We start from the raw sequence: 20,378 nt of genomic DNA, 5'->3' as shown, positions 1-20,378 counted from the left end.
AGATTAAAATGAATGTTACTGACATCTTTATTTGACTGAATCTTTCTTACTCAGAAATATGGTATTTTCTTTTATTCAGATCATCTTCATGTCATTCAACAGTTTTATGATTTATTCATGTAGGTCCTACATGTTTCTTATTAGTATTTTCCTGAATACTTCATATCTATGGTTGGTATGTGAATAAGACTTTTTTAGAGATAATTTGCAACTGGTTATCACAAGTGAATAAGGGTAGTATTGATTTTTTAGATGCTACTCTTATAACCAGACACCTTATTTGAGTCTTTTATTAGTCCTAGCAGTCTTTTTCCCATTATAATACATGGGGACATTAAAATTTTTCTAGTAGAAAAAAAAAATTCTAGTAAACTATTTATAAACATCTGAAAATTACCGTTTTGCCTATAACTTTTCAGTTTTTAAAAATTCACTAGCTAGGGATCCCTGGGTGGCTCAGCGGTTTAGTGCCTGCCTTCGGCCCAGGGTGTAATCCTGGAGACCAGGGATAGAGTCCCACATCAGGCTCCCTGCATGAAGCCTGCTTCTCCCTCTGCCTGTCTCTCTCTCTCTCTCTCTCTCTCTCTCGAATAAATAAATAAAATCTTAAAAAAAAAATTCACTAGCTAGAATTTAGTCCCTATCAAAATACCAACAGTACTTTTCAAAGAACTAGAACAATTCTAAAATGTACATGGAACCACAAAAGACCCTGAATAGCCAAAGCAATCCTGAAAAAGAAAAACAAAACTGGAAGTTTCACAATTCCAGACTTCAAGTTCTATTACAAAGCTATAGTGAATAAAACAGTATGAGACTGGCACAAAAACAGACACACAGATCAATGGAAAATAATAGAAAACCCAGAAATAAACCCACAATTATATGGTCAATTAATCTTCCACAAAGGAGGCAAGAATATGCAATGGGAAAAAGTCTCTTCAACAAATGGTGTTGGGAAAACTGTCAACTACATGCAAAAGAATGAAACGGACCATTTTCTTACATAATACACAAAAATAAATTTACAATGAATTAAAGGCCTAAATTTAATACCTGAAACCATAAAAATCCTAGAATCAGGATTTTATGACTTTTATGACTCCTGAGACAAAGTAAAGTAAAAATAAACTACTGGGACTACATCAAAATAAAAAGCTACTGCACAGTAAAGAAACAATTAACAAAACTATAAAACAACCTACTGAATGGGAAAAGATATCTGCAAATGAAATATCCAATAAAGGGTATCCAAAATACATAAAGAACTTATATAGCTCAGGGGGATCCCTGGGTGGCTCGGTGGTTTAATGCCTGCTTTGGCCCAGGGCGCGATCCTGGAGTCCTGGGATCAAGTCCTGCATCGGGCTCCCGGCATGGAGCCTGCTTCTCCCTCTGTCTGTGTCTCTGCCTCTCTCTCTCTCTCTCTCTGTCTATCACGAATGAATGAATGAATACATACATACATACATAAATATATAAAAGAACTTATATAGCTAACACCAATAAAACAAATAATCCAATTTAAAAATGGGTGGAAGACAGAAACAGACATTTCTCCAAAGATATCCATATGGCCAACAGACATATGAAAAGATACTCAACATCACTCATCACCAGAAAAATGCAAATCAATGAGATATCACCTCATATGGGTCAGTATGGTTAAAATCAAAAACACAAGAAACAAATGTTGGTAAGGATGTGGGGAAAAAAAAAAACCCTTGTGCTCTGTTGGTGGGAATGCAAACTGTTGTTATAGAAAACAGCGTGGAAGTTTCTAAAGTTAAAAATAGAAACACCCTATGATCCAGTAGTCTTACTACTTGATATTTACTTAAAAAATACAAAAACACTAATTCAAAGGGAAACATCTATCTCTATGTTTACTGCAGCATTAATTACAATAACCAAATGTGGAAGCAGTCAACTCTCTATCAATAGATAAATGGATAAAGAAAATGTGGTACGTGTATGTGTATATGTATGTTTGGTAGAGTATTACTCAGCCATGAAAAAGAATGAAATTTTGCCATTTGCAACTACACAGATGGAGCTAGAGAGTATAATGCTAAGGGAAATAAGTCAGAGAAAGACACCATATGATTTTGCTTGTACGTGGAGTTTAAGAAACAAAATAAATGAGCAAGGGAAAACAAAGAAAGAGAAACAAACCAAAAAAAGATCCTTAACTATGGAGAATAAACTTGATGATTACCTGAGAAGAGGTGGCTGGGAAGATGGATGAAATAGATGAAGGGGATTAGTACACGTACCATGATAAGCATTAAGTAATGCATAAAATTGTTGAATTACTATATTGTACACCTGAAGCTAATATAACACTGTATGTTAACTAAACTGGAACTAAAATAAAATTAAAAATTGGGAAAAAATCTGAAAAAATTTTCACTAGCTAGAACCTTAAGTTCAATGCTATTTGAGTTGTCTTGCCCTGACTTAAACTGTTTCACCATTAAACACAGTAATCATAGGTTTCTAGTGGGTTACTTTTATCAATGTAAGGAAGTCTCTTTTGATTCACATCATGCTAAGAGTTTTTTTTCATAAATTAATGTATTTCATCAAATACTTTTGAATTTCTGTCATGATTATATGATTTTTCTTTTAATCTACTAAAGTAATACAAATAATTTACTACATTCTAAGAGCCCCTGTTATTAACCTATCCTTGCATTCCTGTGATGCAGTTTACTTCGATATATATTACTTTTAATACACTAGACTGAACTTCTTAATATTTAATTTAGGATCTTCATATCTATGTTAGAAGGGAAATTGATTTATAATATCCACATACACTTTGGGCTTTCCTGATCCACTTCTGATATCATAGTTATATTACTCTTCAGAAGGAGTGAGAAAGTGCTCTACGCATAGTGTTATAAGGAGATTTATTTCTTGAAGATTTGTTAATTCCACTTATAAAACTATCTAGGGGGTACCAGGGTGGTTCAATCGGTTAAGGGTCTGCCTTCAGCTCAGGTCATGATCTCAAGGTCATGAGAATGAGTCTCGACTCAGGCTCCCTGCTCAGTGGGGAATCTGCTTCTCTCTCTCTTTCTGCCTCTTCCCCCCTGGGCCTGTGCTCTCTCTCTCTCTCTTTCAAATAACTAAATAAATAATTCTTTAAAAACCAAATATCTGGGCCTCATATCTCTGACTATCTTTTCAATTTTTCCTATAATCATTGACTAGTTCAGATTTCCTATCTTCCATGATCCAAATAAAATTATACATTTCACTTACATTTTTCATTGTTTGGTATATGTATATATGTATTCACTTGTATATTATTTTCATCTATACTCATAATAATACCTTTTGTCACCTGTAATGTTCTATAATTGTATGTATTCTCTTTTCCCTAATCAAATTCGCCAAAGATTTATGTCATTTATTTGGCTTATTAAAAAAAAAATTGGTTTTACTCTTTAGGTTTATTGATTTTCATTTTTATTTATAAAAATAAAAGCAAAGATCAATTCTTTTCTTTCTACTTTAGCGTTATTACTACTACTACTATTACTATTACTATTACTATTACTATTACTATTACTATTACTATCTTGGTTGTTCATTGGGTCCACTAATTTCCTATTCTTTTTTTTTTTAAGGTTTTATTTATTTATTGATGCGAGACACACAGAGAGAAAGAGGCAGAGACATAGGCAGAGGGAGAAGCAGGCTCCATGCAGGAAGCCCAATGTGGGGCTTGATCCTGGGACTCCGGGATCACACCCTGAGCCAAAGTCTGATGCTCAACTGCTAAGCCACCTGGGCAGCCCCCTATTCTTCTTAAGATTTTATTTATTTGACAGAGCACACAAGAGCACAAGCAGGGAGAAGGGCAGAGGGAGAGGGAGAAGCAGACTCCCCGCTGAGCAGGGAGCCAAAACATGGGGCCAATCCTAGGACTCTGGGGTCATGACCTGAGCCAAAGGCAGATGCTTAACCAACTGAGCCACCCAGTGCCCCTGCTTTTCTAATAAATGCATCTTCTCAGTCCTCCTTTGGCTTCATCACCAGAACTTCCATCTGATGGATGTTTGAGATCTCTATTACTTCCCTCAATTCCTTGTGATATTCTATAAAATTTTGTTGCCTATCTTCCAGGTCACTAAATTTGTCTTTAATCATATCTACCCAATTCTCAAGGTGATTTATTTAATCTTTTAAGTTAATAATCCTATTTTAAAGTTCCATGGACTTTATTGCATAAATAATATTTTTTCATAGCAGGCTATTATCTAACATATTCACTACCTCAAATCTTTTTGAAGATACTAACATGTTTTTAGCTTCTCCTATATTCCCCAAAGTCTGCTTACTCTGGGTCTTTCTTTCATCTTATTTGCTTTCCTCGAATGCCAGATGATCTTGGGATATTCCTTCATACTTCAGCAGAAAAGACTAGTTCAATCACCAAAAGCAGCTAATGCATGTCTCCTGGCTAGCTAGCACTGGGGTCTCTCCCTGGAGAGGAGCAGCTGTAGGCCCTAGGTAAGAGGACAAGAGGTGTCCAGCAAGCAGGCTGTGCTTTAGGGTATATGGGTGGGAAACACGTAAGAGAGCAGGCTGGGAGACAAACACAACCTGCCTAAATAAGAGTATTTCCTCTAGTGGTGAAGGAGTTTTGTGACACTGCCTACAGGAAGGCTTACATCACCTTGCCCACCCAGCTTTTGGTTGGGGGTGTCCACACCAATCTTAAACTCTATTCTGCTGCCCTCTCAGCTCCCTTCATCCAGTTAAGGAATCTTACCAAGGCAGGGTGTTTACTTTCTTTAGAGCATAGTTCTCAGTTCTCTGCCAGAGGGTTATTGTCATAAATGCAGTACTTGAGTTTCATGAATTTGGCTCTAGGGCCCCTTCCTGTCAGTAGTGGTTAGTGGCTGTAAACTCTGCTTTTAATCCCATTTTCTCTTGCACCTGTGCTTTGGGTTATGATTTTTTATTTTTGTTTTTATTTCCTTTTGTCAATCTAATCCCATCTGTTTTCAGTTTTCCAGGAATTCTTCCTACGTTTTGGTCTACTACAGGTAGGCACCTTTTCTGGTTTTCTAGCAGTGTGACATATTTTTTTTAAATGTCTGTATTTTGGGCAGCCCAGGTGGCTCAGTGGTTTAGCACTGCCTTCAGCCCAGGGTATGATCCTGGAGACTGGAGACTGAGTCCCAGGTCGGACTCCCCACAGGGAGCCTGCTTCTCCTCTGCCCATGTCTCTGCCTCTCTCTCTCTCTCTCTCTCTCTCTCTCTCTCTGTCTCTCTCATGAACAAATAAATAAAATCTTTTAAAAAATAAAATAAATAAAAATAAAATAAATGTCTGTATTTTGTTATTTTAAAGGATTTTTATTAAGAGGGGAACTAAAAACATTTGTTCAGGCTACCATTTTACCCCAAAAATCCAGTTTGTCCTCTTAAGTTCCTAAATGAAATATTCCTTTGTAACTTAAACTATTTTACTCAAAGCACCCCAACTACCATTTTTGCCAAGGAAAAGAAAAATCATTCTTCTCCACTCTTGCTTACTGGTGAACAAAACAGATTTCTGTTTGTCAAGTTCATTTAAAAAGTGACTACAAGGGACTCCTGGGTTCCTCAGTGGTTGGGCGTCTGCCTTCGGCACAGGGCATGATCCCAGGGTCTGGGATCGAGTCCCGCATTGAGCTCCACGTTGGGCTCCCTGCATGGAACCTGCTTCTCCCTCTCCATGTGTTGTGTCTCTGGCTCTCTCTGTGTCTCTCATGAATAAATAGATGAATCTTTAAAAAAAAAAAAGTGACTACAATCCAGTTAAACATGGCAAGTTCCATGAAAGAAGTGACATTTAAGTGATATTTTTCAAAGGGGAAAAAAACACATATAAAGTTTGTGAGAAAGGCAGTCCTAGAGAAAGAAATAGGAACTTACCCAGATTTCAAATGGAAAGATTTATTTATTTCATTTATGAGGAATTATGAGTTTGGTCCAATAAAAAGGCAGTTACAATAAATCTAAAGCCACTAAGCATGTAACAGTTTGATCTTTCAAACTTGATCTTTCCCTAAAAGTGTAAACCCAAAGGTATTGCTTCTGCAATACACACACATCCACTATCAAGTCAATAAGTATTTCATAAGTGTGTAACATAAATCTTTAAGAAAACAAAATAAGGTGAAGCAAAGATGTGGCCTCTGTCTTTTAACAGAAAATCTGATTGGGAAGAAAAAAATACAAACATATCCAAATTCGTTTCCATATTAAGTCAATGACAGATACCAGGAAGTGGTTCAACGTTAAATACCACCATTTCAGCTCTTAAAGAATTGCTATAGTATTCACAACTTACAGGGGAGGGGGGGCTAATCTAGATTTCTTTTTTTTTAATTTACTATTATTATTTTTTAAAGATTTCATTTATTTATTTATGAGATACACACACAGAGAGAGAGAGAGAGAGAGAGAGAGAGGCAGAGAGGCAGAGACACAGGCAGAGGGAGAAGCCAGCTCCCTACAGGGAGCCTGATGTAGGACTTGATCCCAGACCGCAGGATCACACCCTGAGCCAAAGGCAGATGCTCAACCACTGAGCCACCCAGACGTCCCTAAATCTACTGTTATTTTAGGTTGTACTAATAGAAGTATTAAAACTAGACCAGAAAGTACGTACTAGATAGATACTCACAGGTCAGATCTTCGCAAGGAAATGACTGTTTGGCTCACATGGAATTTTAAAAATCAATACATTTTACATAAAAATTCAGGATTCAATTTGTCTTGAAGAATCAGAAAATTTAACAAATCCAGCCCCATATTCCCATGTAAAAGCAGTCACCAGGAGCCAGTGCATGCTGGTAAACGGTAGCAACTGGCTCTGCTGGGAGGAAAAACCCAACAAGCCCTGCTCCGTAGCTCTTGCCCCAGTGTAAACACTCCCACCAGGGCTGACTGCAAGCTTCTCAACATTGTGTCCTGAGGGGAGACGTGCACAGCCCGCTCTCCTGACAGCTCTGACACGACAGTGACTGGCGCTGGGTTGCGGCTGCCTCTTGCAAAGCGGGAGAGAGCCTTGTGTTCTCCAGGATTCCCCTGCTCCCTACAGTCTTCAGCGTGGCTGCCTCAGGCACTTGGCACCAGGCTGCCCTCCCAGTCCCTCCGTCCCTCTGTCCCAGAGAACTCCAGATCAAGGCTGGTGGTAGTACCAGGTACACTATCCCCAGACCACACACAAAAATCATTGTTTAAGTCTGAATGTACCTATTATAGGAGGGACGCCAAGGAGCCAGAGTGGCGGAGTAGACAGTGACTCCCAAAGGTGAGCTTAGAAGGCCTATTCCGCAAAGATCCGCTGCGGAGTGCGGAGGAGAGCCCGCCCAGCCCGCCCAGCCTGCCGCGGACAGCGCCTCGAGCTGCAGAGAGAGACGCGGGAACGTGCTGGGAAGCAAAGGGGACGCCGAGGAAGGCGGGCATCAAATGGAAAACAGAAGGACTTCATCCAAGGATTCTTGACTCTGACTTTTTATTTTTTTTTTTTGACTCTGACTTTTTAAATTGAATTGCAAATGACACTACAATAGCTCATTACATTTTTATAGGTATTAAAGGAAAGCATGGATTTCTAAAGGCTGAGAAATATTGGTTTAAAGAAAACATAATAAACCATCTTCAAGTGGCTAAAGAGCTATTTGGTGGAAGAATCGATTTCCAACATCCACTGTTAATTAACGAGCCATTATTTTCACCAGTGGAGATCCATTTCTAACATTTGAGCTGGTATAAAAGCACAAAAATAGCAGAGACCTTTGTAATAGCTGTCTCAGGAGGGTAGCCCTTCTGATTGTATGCCAGGCGCCTGGAAGGCAAACTTTGATTAAAGCAGCTGACCACACCTAGAGTGTCTTAAGTTAGCACGTAAATACTATCCCACCTTAGGTTTTATGCACCTTTTAAAAGTAACGCTTCTGCTTCCAGGCGTCCAGGCGTCCGGGTGGCTGAGGGGTTGAGCGGCTGCCTTGGCTCAGATCATGATCCTGGGGTCCTGGGATCCAGTCCCGCATAGGGCTCCCTGCGGGGAGCCTGCTTCTCCTCCCTCTGCCTAGGTCTCTGCCTCTCTGTATGCCTCTCATGAATAAATAAATCTTTTAAAATTTTTCTTTTAATTAAAAAAATAAAAATAAAGCTTCTGAGAGATATTTTCAATGCCATTGTTCACAAAAGGGAAATAACTGAAAAAGCACAAAGCATATTATTAGTGATTCAAACCTTTAAAAAGGATAATAAATTCAGTCCTTATTTCGAAAATCAAAAGGAGGCTTGAAGTCAGAGGAAGAGGTAAGCTCCCCCAAGACCTCATGACTCTCACCCCTGGAGTACCCTGCACTCCCCAGCAACAGCTGACACTCAGTTATTAAGTGCACCTCTGGCAATCATAGTGTGTGACCGCACATGAAGACACTGAGAGAAGAGGCACACTTTGAGTTTTCTTTTTACATTTTTTTTTTTTTAAGATTTTATTTATTTATTCATGATAGACACAGAGAGAGAGAGGCAGAGACACAGGCAGAGGGAGAAGCAGGCTCCATGCACCGGGAGCCTGACGTGGGATTCGATCCTGGGTCTCCAGGATCGTGCCCTGGGCCAAAGGCAGGCGCCAAACCGCTGCGCCACCCAGGGATCCCTTCTTTTTACATTTTAATCCTGGATTAGGCATCCAACTTTTTCAAGCTTAGTTTTCTTTCTGGGACACTCCCACTCAACCTACTGCAAAAATTCCTGTTATAACCATCAAATGAAAATGTTTTGCCAACTATTAATTATTATCAAGTGGAATATAGTACTCCTTTCAATTTGTACACTATTAGTAGTAATAGTGATAATTATAATGAGTCATTTTTGCTAGTGTTAAATAAATTAATTCCTTAGAGATGAGCCTTTCACTACAGCGGTTACTTTATTACCAACAGATGTTTATTAAATGCCAACCATATGCATCAAATGGTACATGCTTGGAATACAAAGCAGTATGGAACAGGATCCTGGCCTTGAGCAAGTCTAGGATCTAACAGACTCAGAGAATCTTAGGTCAGCAAGTGTGGCCACCCACCTACCACCAAGTCTCTCCTGCAGAGACTCTGAATAGTGGTTATGTCCTCTCTACTTGAACTTTGGCAGTAAGGGATCTGTTACTTCGTGAGGCTGCCCATACCATCGGAATGTCTTAACTGAGAGATATTTACTGGAAAAGAAAGCTCCCTAAAAAGAGAAGTTCTGTGGCAGTGAGGATCTGAGTCATGGACACACATGAGAAAGCAGAGTCCCTGCAGTTCTTGAATATGTGCCACCACCCATCCTAACATTTGGTTGATTATAGCTACTAATTATTCCTGAAATGCTATTTACTGGTTGACGAACATTTTCCAAAGAAAAACCTTTTGCTAACTTATTAGTGGAAGTAGAATTTACAGAAATCTTTTATGTATGTATATATGTATGCATTCATGCATTCATTCATTCAGCAGTCAGTCTTCAATGCCTTTTCTCTGAGAAGGCATACAGCAGAGAAATTAAGGGTTTAGGCTTCAGAGTCGGGCTGCTTGAGTTTGAATCTTAGAGCTGCCACTACCACCTAAGGATCCTTATTTATTAGTATAGTGAATTATTATAATTAGTATTCACATTATTTAAACTCTGTAAGCCTAAAAAAGAAAATTAAAAAAAAAAATCTCTGTAAGCCTTAGTTCCCTTATCTATAAAATGGGACTAATCACAATATCTACTTAATAGGGTTTTTGAGGGAACAAAATGAGATAATACAGTGATTAAACTGAGGTCCACAGACAAAGCTCTGAAGGCTGTGAGGAATTTTCACTTGTGTTATTTCAATGAGAATCTTTTTTTTTTTTTTTTTAAGAGAAACAGAGTGGTATCTTTTTTTTTTTTTTTTTTGGTATCTTTATATGATACACAAGTGTATGTTACAAGAATTTCATCAGGCACAGGAGCCTCAGGTTTAAGGCCTCAATGTTAGGTAAAAAAAAAAAAAAAAGGCATGGTAAAGTTTTTACTTTAACATCTAAAATGTCACTTGTCATAAAGGAGGGTGTAATAGAAATTGTCTTTAATAAATCATATTTTAAGTTCCCCTCATTTTCCTTCCATTAAGATGCTAAGTTTATGTCTGAGCATGAAGAAAGAAAAGACCATGGCTCCCCTGTGGTCAATGAGAATCTTTTTAAAAACCTAACATAAGCAGGGGCAACTGGCTGGCTCTGTCAGGAGAGCATGCAACTCTTCTTTAGGCCATGAGTTCAAGCCCCATGTTGGGAATAGAGCTTACTTTTAAAAAAAGAAAAAGAAAATCTGGGGGTTAAAAATCAGATATTTACTATACAATGAGGTACTGGCACATGATTTCAGAGACTACGTTTGCATTTCTTCCTGGTCTAGTGAGATAAGGACAGAAATAGGCCTAATATGAAATTAAAACATTTGCATTGAGAAAGCCAACTTATGTCACTCACCACCATCTGTACAATAAAGTATTTTTAAAAAGTTTGAAAAGATAAAAGTGGGGAGGAAACTGTGTCAGAGGGCACATAGCAGTACAGGCATTGATGAAGCAAACCCAGTGTGACAGCAGGACCACACTAGTGGAACAGGCTTCAGTTGGAGCAGATAGCTATCTGCTGTATCATGGCTAACTTTTATCACTATATTTAAATTATAAATTCATATTCTGGTTATGAAATTGTAAAAGAACTATATGCATAAAGATTTTATGCCTAGTTTTAGGTTTATATATATTTAAATAACATTTTAATAAGGATAACCATATTGTGATTATGCAAAAGAATGTTCTCATTTGTAGGAAATACATAACGAAGTACTTAGGAGTAAAGAGGCATGCTCTCCCACTTTCAATTGTTTCAGGAAAAATAATCTGCATATATATACACATGTATATACAAATATATGCACATATGTATGAGAGAGAGACAATGATAACGGAAATGGGACAAAATATAAACCACTGGTGAATATGGTTAAAGAATATAGGATAGCCAAGGAATTACAGCACCTTACATGTAGGAGGATCTAGTCCCTCCTTCTTAAAGATCCAAATCCAGGATTCTCCCAGAGTATTTTTCGACCATTACCTCAACCGGGAGAAGGGATCCAATGACAGAATCACCTGGTAAGGCATTTTCAGAATGCTTCCTTCCTCCCTCTCTTTGGGAATCACTGCCACAATGAACCACTGTCATGGATGAAAATGCATGGTATCTCTCTTGGGTGTTTTAAGATATAAAGGATAAAAATCACTAATGCAATAATTAATGCCATCAAATTAGGCTACAAATGATCAGATGCGTGTTCTCTCAATTACTGTCTATGAAGCAATCTCAATAGAGTGGTAGTACAGCTAGGAGCACACATTAGGGAGCAAGATGGAGTTAAATAAATTTAACCAAAGGAGAGTAACCATTTCATTGAGTACCGCTGTAAAATTTGGGAACAAGGGTGCCTGAGTGGCTCAGTCAGTTAGGTGTCTGCCTTTGGCTGAGGTCATGATCCCAGGGTCCTGGGACAGAGCTCTGCATCAGGCTCCCTGCTCAGTAGAGAGTCTGCTTCTCCCTCTACACCCCACCTCATGCTCTCTCTCATTATCTGTCTCTCAAATAAATACATAAAATCTTAAAAAAAAAATTCAGGAACAATTTAGACTGAGAAAGGGAGGAACTGCCTCTAATGGAGTAGTCACGTTTGCTCACAACTGGTGTGCCAAGTCTTCCAGTACTCTTGAAAGAGAGTATGATGATGTCATTCCTGTCTAGTCACCAATGTATTCCAACATGTCTGAATAATCTGGCTCACCGTATTTTCATGACCCTGTGTGTTAGTCAAGTCTTCCCAGTACCTGAAGGGAGGAGCCAGCAGCGAGTTTATCCAACAAAGGGGATATAAATCAAATCCTGTTTTTTCAAGTGTGGGTCCCAATTCATCGGTAGATCCTAAAGTCTATTTAATGAGTCATGACCCAATTCTCATTTAAATAGAGTAGAATATAAAGAACAAAACAGGTATATCACCATGCAAAGTCAGGGTAATTTTTGTTTCATGTAGCTTTGCTATCATTTATGTCAATATATCAATACAAGGGTCACAATATGCTTTTTTTTTTCTAAGATTTTATTAATTCATTCATGAGAGACACACACTCACACACACACACACACACACACACACAGGCAGAGACACAGGCAGAGGGAGAAGCAGGCTCCATGCAGGGAGCCTGACGTGGGACTCGATCCCGGGTCTCCAGGATCAGGCCCTGGGCCGAAGGCGGCACTAAACCGCTGAGCCACCTGGGCTGCCCTTTAAGTACTTCTTTATTCTGTGCCATAATAAAAAATGTTTGAAAGCCACCCTAACAGATGAAGAAAGGAAAAACAACAATAAGAGGAGAAGAAGAGGGATCCCTGGATGGCGCAGCGGTTTGGCGCCTGCCTTTGGCCCAGGGCGCAATCCTGGAGACCCGGGATCGAATCCCACGTCGGGCTCCCGGTGCATGGAGCCTGCTTCTCCCTCTGCCTGTTTCTGTGCCTTTCTCTCTCTCTCTCTCTGTGTGACTATCATAAATAAATAAAAAATTAAAAAAAAAAAAAAAGAGGAGAAGAAGAAAGAGAGAAACAAATCAAGGTACAGATCCAGTTGATCTAGAGCACCCATAACCTGTGCACACAGCAACTAGATTACTTTATTGATGCAGAGGCTGATCACAATCTTGCAGGAAGGAAATTTATCTGAGAAAACAGTATGTGAGTGCAATTGATCATTATGTTATAATTAATCAGACAGGCTTCTTTTTCTCCTTTTTAAGGCAAAACAGACCACAACCTATATACTGAAAATGCATCTGGGGCATTGGTCCCCCTTATAAGAAAAGCTTGCACTCCTAACAGTGCTTTACTTGGAAAGATTACGGTAATTTGTGATCATTTAGTCAACTTTCAGTGACCTTCCCCAAGTGAGAAGTTTGTGAATTTCTAGGATCTGGTGAGTACAGCAGCACCCCCTGCCAAGGCTGTCTTCTCTTCCCGTTCTCCCCACAATCATACCAACCTTATCATGCTTTTTCTGATCATACACATGCTCATCAGAGCAGATCGAAAGTGCTATTCCCTCCACCAAAATCCACAAAACCAAAACTACCCATTTCTTAAAATTATTATTATGATTTATTTTATTTATTCATGAGAGACACAGAGAGAGAGAGGCAGAGACACAGGCAGAGGGAGAAGCAGGCTTCATGCAGGGATCCTGACATGGGACTCGATCCCGGGACTCCAGGATCACACCCTGGGCCAAAGGCAGGCACTAAACCACTGAGCCACCCAGGCGCCCCTCTTAAAATTATTTTAATCTAAGTGAAGAAGTCAGCAAAGACAAGATCTTATCATCAGAAGCTACATGAACAAAGTTACCAAAAATATTTTGTAAACATTAAGATAAAATGAAGTATCATATTAAAGACGCCACAAAGTGTTGGTCTAACAACCTCAGTAGTGTCTAAGTGTCTTGTCCTCAAATTTTGTTCAATTTTGACCACTAAAAACTAGACCTGACAAAAAGTTGGGGTCTTCCCAGCACCAGCATTAATCACAAGTGAAAGGAAAGATTCCTCCAGCACACGAAAAACAGGCAATCTCACATTGTATTTTCCTTAAGTACCTTCCAGGATTACCCTGGATGCTGATTAAATCAATGTCTCACGAGCAGTGGAATGATTATTTTAAGTAAATGTATTCCTTCTAGGCCATCCAGATAAATGACTATTGTGTTACTACAAAACCACCATTTCACTATTGACTTCAGCTCTACAGTGTACCATTGAGATATTTCTTTTATTCTCTGCTAGTAGACATAATGAAGCCTTAAGGCTATCAGGTATTATAGACTCAAGTCCTAATAGGTACTGTTCTCTTCAAAATGTTCAAACAATAACATCTTCAAAAATGCCTGAGTTTTTGGTTCTCTGTGAGCCAAAGAAAAGACAATCATTTAGGTCACCTACATGAGTCGGGAAACTGATCCCAAGTAGTAGAACATTTTTCTGTTTGTAATAAGACACCCAAATCAGATTACATACACAAGACTTTTTTTAAGTGTTGAGTGTAAGAGCAATTTATAACAAAAGCTAAAATAGAATTAATCTAGGGCAGAGAAAGCTGATTCAGGCTGAACAAGCCCAAGTAAGTCTTAAGAAATCTACTGGAAGACTCTGAACTTAATGCTCAACTTTGCCTATAAATTGCATAAGTTTTCACATACTTACATTATTAGGTAACAAAAAATACAATGAATTCCTGCTTTTTGAGCTCTGTGCTCTTGTGGGTAGTGATGTACAGAACACAACGGTAAAAAGGATTCTCAAAAATGTTGCCTACATATTAATAATAATGATTATAGACATTTTTGGACTTTTTCCCTCTTCTTTAAATGTAAAAAATGATCCCGAGCAACTGAAATCATTCCAGAGGGATTCCAGAATCACGCCAGCCCATTCCTAAACCAATTGGAAGCACCAGAGTCCAAAGAAGAATATTCCAGAATAAAGTCTACTCTGTGATTCATTCTGGCCTTGCATATGCATATATCCTTACTCTGCAAATCACTACCGGCTGTGTTGAACTCAAGAGAAAAGTAAGAATTCCTCTCTCCCTTGGCATTATCATTCATTCTGTTTCTATCACCAAGTATGCCCAGTCTCCCCCTACTATATATACATTTTACAGCTGCAGGAGTTAAGTTCCTATGCTTCATAAAGGCAGTGGCTATTTCCTGTTCATCTATGCATGCCCCTTATACATAATGATTCAATCATTGCTCATTGAATTGGTCTCCAGCCTGAAATCAGTGACCCTCAAGCTGAGCTCTGGGGCTGAATCTCTAAGAAGGGTGCTCAAAAAGGGAAAAAACTTTAACTCTCTACCCCCAAGACACAAAGGGCTGTCTGGAGGTCATTACTTCTATTTATGTGTATAAACATAATCTTGTTTTACTAATCCTAAAGAAATGTGGGCATTATAAGAAATTCAAAATACTGTCTTGCAAAGGTATAAAAACTTCTAAATTAACTATATTCATACTTAGTGAAGCTTGTAACTAGCTATTCAAGTCAATAACATGTACTGCAATCTTAGAGGCATAAAGGAGTTTTTGTGGTTTAGATAAAAGCCTACAACCTGAGCTGCCTCTCCTTAGCTCAGTGTCCTTGGGAATGACACCTAACATCCCTGAGCTTCAATTTCCTTAGCAAGGGATAATTATACCACACCAAAAGGTAGTTATATCCTTCCAACAATCAAAAGCTAAGTAAATGTAAATTATGTAAGAGGTTGAAAAAAAACAAACAAAAAAAGCCCTCTAATTGTTATCTCATCCAATCACTAGTCTAAAGATAACCTTGCAAGAGTTGTTGGGAGTAGGAGAGGGTGGGAAGATACAGACACAGTGATTATACAGAAGACTAGACTAAGTCCTACCAGAAGCCAACAAAGTGCCAAGAGAGGACACAGCATGGCAGTCCCTGCCAGGAGCTGACAGCTAAGATAAGCACAATCTACAATAGCTCATTTAATCCTCACAAATACCTCGTAAAATGTTGTTACTTCAGGTGAGTGAAGAGGAAACTGAGGCATAGAAAAATACACAAGTCTTAGCCGGTAAAAAGTCAAGAGTTTACATTTTAATGCCATGCACCTTCCAGCCTGCCAATTCATTAAGAACTGGAAAGTAGTTCATTTTTAAGAACTTCTAATTATGAAATCTCAATCTCAGATATTTTTTTGTTATTAGCATTTTAGTGCTTACAAAAAGAACACTTAACTTTGTTCTCACGTAAAACAGCCAATCTCGCAAAAATTGTTCAGCAAGCAATTTTTTAACATTGAACAAGAATGCTTAAAAACAAATATGCCTTAGGATGAGCAGGAAAACCACTTTAACACATTGTGGAATAACTTTGTGGAGGACAATGTCATGTTCTCTTTCCTTTCATCTGTCCTCCACCACAGTAGTAAATTTTTCCACACAACATTTGCTCTTTCTCACCATTGCAAAAGGAATTTTCAAGACTGTTTTCCATTATATGCACCGCGTATTACGTATGACAAGAAGGATCTTGATTTTTTTCCACCTCTAATTCTCTGCTGGTCAATTAGTCCATCAAGCAATACATATTTATCTAAACTTCCAGAGACATTTAAGAACTATCTCCATCCTAGAGCAAGGAAGTCAGAAAAGACTTCCTTGAGTTAAGCCTTGGAGCTCCAGCATCCAAAGATGACATTCATAAGACTTACATGTTCTAGCACTGGAAAATAAAAATGAAGGTCCTAACCTGCTATCTCTGAGGAAAACAACCCAAACTAACTGCATATAACCATAAAACCATGTTGGAGAAACACATGAATCTATTATAACGCAGGAGACAAGAGGGCACGGATAAAAATCACTTTAAAATAGGTTCCTGACTTACGTTTTTCATCATCAGCATGCACTAGAGATGCTGCCCTTGACAAAACATCCAATGGTGTCTCCATTCCTGGTTAGAGCCTAGAAGGAAAAAAAAAAAAAGATGAAAAAAAAAGTTAAAAAGAATTCAAAACACTCTTTTAGAATTCTGGTAGTTAACAGGATTCCCCCACTACATGCAAATCCTAATTCTGAGGATGAAATTCTTCCCAATCTGTGAAGAAATCCAATGGATTTGGTTCAGGCACAGACAGAGCAAAGGGTTAAATTCCATTCAGTGTACTAAGCTAAACCTTGCGGATTCCAGGAAGCAGCCAGTGTTAGCGCTAAAAGGAGGGATATTGTGAATATTCACGCCCATGTTATTTGTGCTTATAAATGTTTATGTGTGTGCATAACAACAAGCCCATACAGACATACCTAGTAAAAAAAAAACGTTTCAGAACAAAGGCTGTTCTATGAATGTAGCATTACTACCAGTCTGAGATTTCTGTTGTGGTGGTGTTTGTTGTTGGTTTATTAGTTCTAACAGAAATTACTAAGATTGAACTGTTCTGTTCATTCACCTCCTTCGCTGAGAGACTGCATGATCATGTCACTTAATATATTCAACATACTCACGAAAGGTCTGTGAATTCCAGTGCTGAGTTAAGTGGTGTTTTAACTCTGAAAGGTATCTTGATTTTAAAATATCATGTGTTGGGGATGCCTGGGTGGCTCAGTTGGTTAAGCATCCAACTCTGGGTTTTGGCTCAGGTCATGATCTCAGGGTTGTGAGATCTAACTCTGTTTTGGGTTCACTCCACTGGGAGTGGAGCCTGCTTGGGATTTTCTCTCTCCCTCTCCCAGTGCCCCTCTCCCACTAAAAAAATAAATAAAATAAAATGCTTTTAAAAAAACAAATAAAATACCATGTTTATATGGTATTTATACTTACTATCACCACCACCCATCACCAATTTTATCCTGTGTTTTTTAATAAGTTTTATTTTTTCATTGTTTTCTTAAATTACGGAATACACATAAAAGTAAAAACTGCCAAAGATTTAAAGATGGTGGAAAACCTAGAAAAATCAGGCCACTTTGCCCAGTTTTCCTTTTCTGGGTTGTTTAAACATGCACATGCGCACATATCCATAAACACAGAAACAGAGGCACACGCAATTATTGGAAAAATAGGCATACCCTATTAGTACAACTGAGAGAAATACCTTTAAAAAAAAAAAAGATTTTATTCATTTATTCATGAGAGACACACAGAGAAAAAGAGGCAGAGACACAGGCAGAGGGAGAAGCAGGCCCCAAGCAGGGAGCCCAACATTGGGCTCAATCCCGGGTCTCCAGGATCACACCCTGGGCTGAAGGTGGTGTTAAACCATTGAGCCACCCGAGCTTCCGAGAATTACCTTCTTAACTATGCCCCTTTAAAGACACTCAGCATTTATTCAGCCTTCTTCAACACTTACTGAATACCTACTGGGTATGTGCCAGTTACAAGACATGACAGATAAGCTGGCTTTAGAATTTCGTATTTCAGGTCTTCAAAGAAATATTAAGTCTTGCCTGGCAATGTAACTTCATTTAATAAACATTGTCTACCAGGTGCTAAGGCAAAAAAATAATAAAAGGCCAGTAGTTGGGCAGTCTGGGTGGTTCAGAGGTTTACCGCCACCTTCAGCCCAGGGCATGATCCTGGAGACCTGGGATCGAATCCCACGTTGGGCTCCCTGCGTGGAGCCTGCTTCTCCCTCTGCCTGTGTCTCTGCCTCTCTCTTTCTTTCTCTCTGTGTGTGTGTGTGTGTGTGTGTGTGTGTCTGTCAGGAATAAATAAATAAAATCTTTAAAAAAAAAAAAAGAAAAAAGAATCTAGTTGTTTAAGATCGTGTTTTTGAGTGACGCCCCCGTGGCTCAGTGGTTGAGCGTCTGCCTTCAGCTCAGGGGTGATCCGTGTCCTGGGATTGAGTCCTACCAACATCAGGATCCCCACAGAGAGCCTGCTTCTCCCTCTGCTGTGTCTCTCATGAATAAGTAAATAAAATCTTTTTTTTTTTTTAAGTGTTTTTGAGGGCAGCCCCGGTGGCGCAGTGGTTTAGTGCTGCCTGCAGCCCGTGGTGTGATCCTGGAGACAGAGGATCGAGTCCTGCGTCAGGCCCCCGGAGTGGAGCCTGCTTCTCTGCCTGTGTCTCTGTCTCCCTCTCTCTCTCTCTATGAATACATAAATTTAAATAAATAAAAGTGTTTCGCATTATATGTTCATATTTTATAAGGAAAATTTTTTCTAGAAGTTTAGGAAACACTGAAGTAAACCAAATTAAGCAGCTTATTTTCCTTTCTGCACTTCAAATATGTTGCTATGGCTTCCTTCTGCAAAAGGCTAAGATAGTGGGCATAGTAGCTCTCTCCGTATGAAATCTCTCAGGGTTCCCGGCTGGCTTAGTCAGTAAAGCCTGTTGACTCTCAACCTCAGAATCATGAGTTCAAGCCCCACATGGAGCCTACTTACAAAAAAGAAAGAAAGAAATCTTAAATTTCACTAGCCATTCTATTAACCTGAAACATCTCTTAGAGAACACTTAGGAAAATATGGATTAAGGTAAAATGTGCTAACCGACAAAATAGAGGTATAAACAAAGTCCTATAGAAATACAGAAGAATTCTGACTCTGTGGACAAAACAACCATGAGCTAAGCCTCTGAAGAATGGATATAAAAGTTCTGCCAGAATGGAAGTACAAAAGATGAATCTATTCAGGAACAAGTTGCCCATATTGGCTAGAAGACCAGAGTCAGACGGGGACAGGAAGTACGAGACAGGGATGAGAGTTTCAATTGGCCATGTCATGGAAGGGCTGAGTGCTCTCTGACAAGGCTTGGGTTCCAGGGCTTCTGGGTGGCTCAGGTAGTTAAGTGTCTGTCTTTGGCTCAGGCCATCATCCCAGGGATCTGGGACTGAGTCCTGCATTAGGCTCCCTGCTCCACAGGGAGCCTGCTTCTCCCTCTCCTTCTGCAGCTCCCCCTACTTGTGCTCTCTCTCTCTCTCTCTCTCCCCCCACTCTCTGTCAAATAAATAAATAGAATTAAAAAAAAAAAAAAAAGACTTGGGTTTGATCCTGTATGCATTAAGGAGCCACCGAAATCTCTAAGCTAAGAACTAACTTGGTCATCTACGTGTTGTATGAAAATTTTTCTGGTAGCACCATGTAGTCCCATTCCATAGAATGGGAAGACAAAGGCAGGATAAACAATTTGAAAGATACAGCTATGTAGCATGCAGAAGGTAATGAGGGGTGCTATTATGGGAGCTGTGGGGACAGGAGAAAACCAGAGACAGACTGACAGGTCTCAAGATGTGAGAGGAGACAGACAAATACTGTAGAGTCTCTCGAATGTGGAATCTAGAAAACAAACTCACAGAGACAGAGAACAGTTTGGTGGTTGCAGGCAGGGGGAGGGGGAGAGGATAGGTCAAGAAGGGAGTGTGGAAAAATAAATAAATAAATTGGTGAGTCATACCAGAAATGGGGGGAGGGGGCAGAAAGGAAAGTGTGAGAGGAAAGTCAAAGCAGGCTGTCAGTGAGTGCAAGGGCAGCAATGTCACCAACCAGAGTTCATGTCTTCTTTCTCAGAGACAAGGTAAGATGAGTACAATCGGAAGAATGAAGGAAAATTCATGACATTCACGTTCTTAATCTTCTTGGCAAGATAGAAAAGATCATCTCCTGAGAGTAAGGACTTTTGAACTTGTCCAAAGGTGGAGAAAGCAAAGAAAGGCTTGAACAAAAGGACAGGAAAAGGCGTGCTGAACCCCCCAAGAACTGTTATCTTCTCTTCACCTGA

General features: G+C 39.2%; 1 protein-coding gene across 3 annotated transcripts in view; it reads right to left on the bottom strand.

Annotated features, from left to right (window-relative positions):
* The window catches only part of VGLL4 (vestigial like family member 4), a 162,885-nt gene that overhangs the window by 130,782 nt on the left and 11,725 nt on the right, over window positions 1–20,378 (bottom strand). For all 3 annotated transcript variants that reach the window (XM_077857808.1, XM_077857809.1, XM_077857810.1), the window contains exon 2: window positions 16,547–16,623. In XM_077857808.1, the coding sequence (XP_077713934.1) occupies window positions 16,547–16,610 (64 nt within the window). In that variant the 5' untranslated portion in view covers window positions 16,611–16,623. The remainder of the gene's footprint in view (window positions 1–16,546; window positions 16,624–20,378) is intronic.

Source organism: Canis aureus, chromosome 19 (assembly GCF_053574225.1).
Source record: "Canis aureus isolate CA01 chromosome 19, VMU_Caureus_v.1.0, whole genome shotgun sequence".
Classification (NCBI taxonomy): domain Eukaryota; kingdom Metazoa; phylum Chordata; class Mammalia; order Carnivora; family Canidae; genus Canis; species Canis aureus.
This window is presented reverse-complemented; position numbering and strand designations above follow the sequence as displayed.